Source organism: Cydia splendana, unplaced genomic scaffold (genome assembly GCF_910591565.1).
Source record: "Cydia splendana unplaced genomic scaffold, ilCydSple1.2 scaffold_119_ctg1, whole genome shotgun sequence".
NCBI lineage: Eukaryota > Metazoa > Arthropoda > Insecta > Lepidoptera > Tortricidae > Cydia > Cydia splendana.
In genome coordinates this window covers 141,575-144,768 of record NW_026946844.1, presented here as the reverse complement: position 1 = coordinate 144,768, position 3,194 = coordinate 141,575, and the positions used below count along the sequence as shown (strand labels likewise).

The 3,194-nt window shown below is 51.0% G+C and overlaps 1 protein-coding gene across 1 annotated transcript; it reads left to right on the top strand.

Moving 5' to 3' along the window:
- The first annotated feature begins 1,637 nt into the window (after positions 1-1,637).
- LOC134805478 (uncharacterized) lies at positions 1,638-2,792 on the top strand. The gene has a single exon (XM_063778774.1). The coding sequence runs from the start codon at positions 1,638-1,640 to the stop codon at positions 2,790-2,792; it is 1,155 nt and encodes a 384-aa protein (XP_063634844.1).
- Positions 2,793-3,194: the final 402 nt, after the last annotated feature.

Here is a 3,194-nt window from a genome sequence, read left to right as displayed (position 1 = left end):
GGCCAAGTAATAAGAATTTAGGGCTCTCAATTTTATTTTGACTTCTACAACAGTAAAGCTACGAGGCCATGTTTGGTATCGTTTTCGTATAAATTCGCAGTACCAAATTTAGTTAAGGTATCACATTGACACCATTCCGAAGTAAAAACATATAAACTTATTAAAATACTTTCTTTTAAACTCCTCTTCACGCTTAAACTGCTGAACAGTTTTAATTTAAATTTGGTACACATATATTTTGAGTCCCGAGACAGGATATAATAAGTTATCTCAAAAATCATCCTTTAAAGGTGTGAAATGAGGTGTAGGGGGGAATTCAGAATTGACTTCTTGAAGTTAATACTGTTTAAGTTTAGGTTTGAAGTCATGTTTTTTCATCATTTTTAACTAAATCAAAGATGTAGACCATCCCAAATTTCATATAAATCGGTTCAGCGGTTATTGATTTCCCGTACAAATTTCCACGCCACTTTTCACACCTTCAAAAGATGATTTTGGTTATAAGATCTATCCTATGACCTGTTCCGGGACGCAAACTATTTCTATACCAAATTTCAACGAAATCGGTTCAGCGGTTAAGCGTCAAGAAGAGTTTCAAAAAACCGGCCAAGTGCGAGTCGGACTCGCGTATTAAGGGTTCCGTACATTAAGTCCGACTCGCGCTTGACTGCACATTTCTAATAGGTTTTCCTGTCGTCTATAGGTAAAGAACTATTTTGTGTATTCAGACGGATATACATACAGACGCACGAGTGATCCTATAAGGGTTCCGTTTTTTCCTTTTGAGGTACGGAACCCTAAAAAGATTTATTTTTATTTTGTGGAATGGTGTCAATGTGATATCTTAAATGGATTCAGCACCCCAGATTTATACGAAAACGATACCAAACACGGCCTAGCACCTTCACTGATATAGATATATCAAGATAAAATTGAGAGCCCTAAATAAACTTTCCAGAGCGGATATCTCAAAAACTATTCAACATATCGAAAAAATTGACTGAATAAACTTGTAACAAATTAAATTAACTTTCATTTTGTTAAGTGGCCATGTCGCTGAGATGCATAGTTTCCGAGATATAATCGAAAAACGGGAAAATGGGACCTTCAAAGCCCCCTCTCTCCCCCCCGCTCAAGGGCTACGGCCGGGGACTTTTGATATGTTCACCTCCTAACTTGTCAAACCGAGTTACGGAGTCAAAAATTGTGTTCCGAGCATTTCCCTCTACAACTTTTAGAGCATTCGTTGCCTGACCTAAGTAGCTTATTGAATTTCTTTAAAAACTTTTCTGTAAAAGGTTGACGGGTGTTGGGTGTTTATATGGTTTCGGTCGATTATTATCATTTGCATTGCCCATGATGACTTACTAGAATTACGAGCACACGAGACACTAATAGTAGTTTGACAAACCTTGGTTTTCAAGAGGTATTTTATATTGACATTTGCTGTCACAAATTTGCTGTCAGATTTAGTCGCAAACCGCACGCAAAGTGCACACAAATGTGTCGACACCTTGTTACGGAAAAGTGTAGACACGGCGACGACACTTTGTTTCGAAACAATTCTAGACACATTGTGTGGACTCTGTTACGACACATCTGACATTTTGTTACCACTTTGTGATTCTGCGACTGGAATGGTTATATGGGTAGACCGGACAGTAGAAGAATTAAATCATCGCTCCGATGAATTAGAAAAATTAGAATTAAAATTGAAAAACTTAAATAATAGAGACGAACTGTCAAGTAAAGCGTTACAGGAATACATAGCCTTTATGAATAATGTTCTAGAACCGGGGAGCGGCTACACTCTGCGTATGGACTCGCCGCGGCCACCGACCCGGCCTGCCGCGCCGGACTCGCCCGCGCTGCGCGCCGCCCTGGCCGCGCCGGGCTCGCCCGCGCTGCGCGCCGCCCTGGCCGCGCCGGGCTCGCCCGCGCTGCGCGCCGCCCTGGCCGCGCCGGGCTCGCCCGCGCTGCGCGCCGCCCTGGCCGCGCCGGGCTCGCCCGCGCTGCGCGCCGCCCTGGCCGCGCCGGGCTCGCCCGCGCTGCGCGCCGCCCTGGCCGCGCCGGGCTCGCCCGCGCTGCGCGCCGCCCTGGCCGCGCCGGGCTCGCCCGCGCTGCGCGCCGCCCTGGCCGCGCCGGGCTCGCCCGCGCTGCGCGCCGCCCTGGCCGCGCCGGGCTCGCCCGCGCTGCGCGCCGCCCTGGCCGCGCCGGGCTCGCCCGCGCTGCGCGCCGCCCTGGCCGCGCCGGGCTCGCCCGCGCTGCGCGCGCTGTTCGCGTCACGCGCCGCCCGCGCGCCCGAGCTGCGCGGCGACGCCCCCGCCTCCGGCCTTGGGGACCCGGCGCCCCTGCCGCCATCGTCACCACCGAGCCTCGTCGAGCAGGTTCCATCGGGGCCGGGCCTCGCCGAGCCGACTCCATCGCTGCCGTGCCTAGTCGAGCCGGCTCCTTCACCGCCGAGCCTCGTCAAGCTGGCTCTATCGCTGCTGACCTATGTCGAGCCTGCTCCATTACCACCGAGCCCTGTCGAGCCAGCTCCATCAGCGTATCGTCCTGTCTTGGCAGCTCCATCGCCGCCTCGCCCTGTCTCGCCAGCTCCATCGCCGCCTCGCCCTGTCTCGCCAGCGCCATCACCGCCTGGCCTCCCCTCGCCAGCACCCCCGCCGCCTCGCTTCGGGCCGTGCTGTACTCGGACGAGGTGGGCGCCGGCCTCGGCGTGCTGCTGGCGCAGCGCTTGTCGCAGGGCGTCATCAACGACTGTCACCCGGGAGCCTCTGTCGATCGTCTGATCGAATGTATTTCTGCGGGCGAGTTTGACCGCGACTCGACGCTTGTAGTTTTATTAGGGAATAGTGTAGACTGTACTAAGCGAGATATCTTAAAATTATCCGCTACGCTGTCGGCGATTGACCGGGGAGGGGTTGCTAAAATAATTATCTGTGCGCTCCCTTATAGAATGTCGAGCAAGGTCAATAAGAGGGTATTTCATTACAAATATTACAATGCTTTATTGTATAATCTTTCCTTGTACAGTAGTACGATTTCGTATTTTGATACGAATAAATTTATAGAAGATTTTGTTATGCCCCATAAAAGAACCTACCTACCGAGAAGATGTATAGTAGAGTGTGCTAACCTGTTAGCATATAATATTGAAGACCCCGTGGTGGCTAGCACGGCGTCTAATAGCC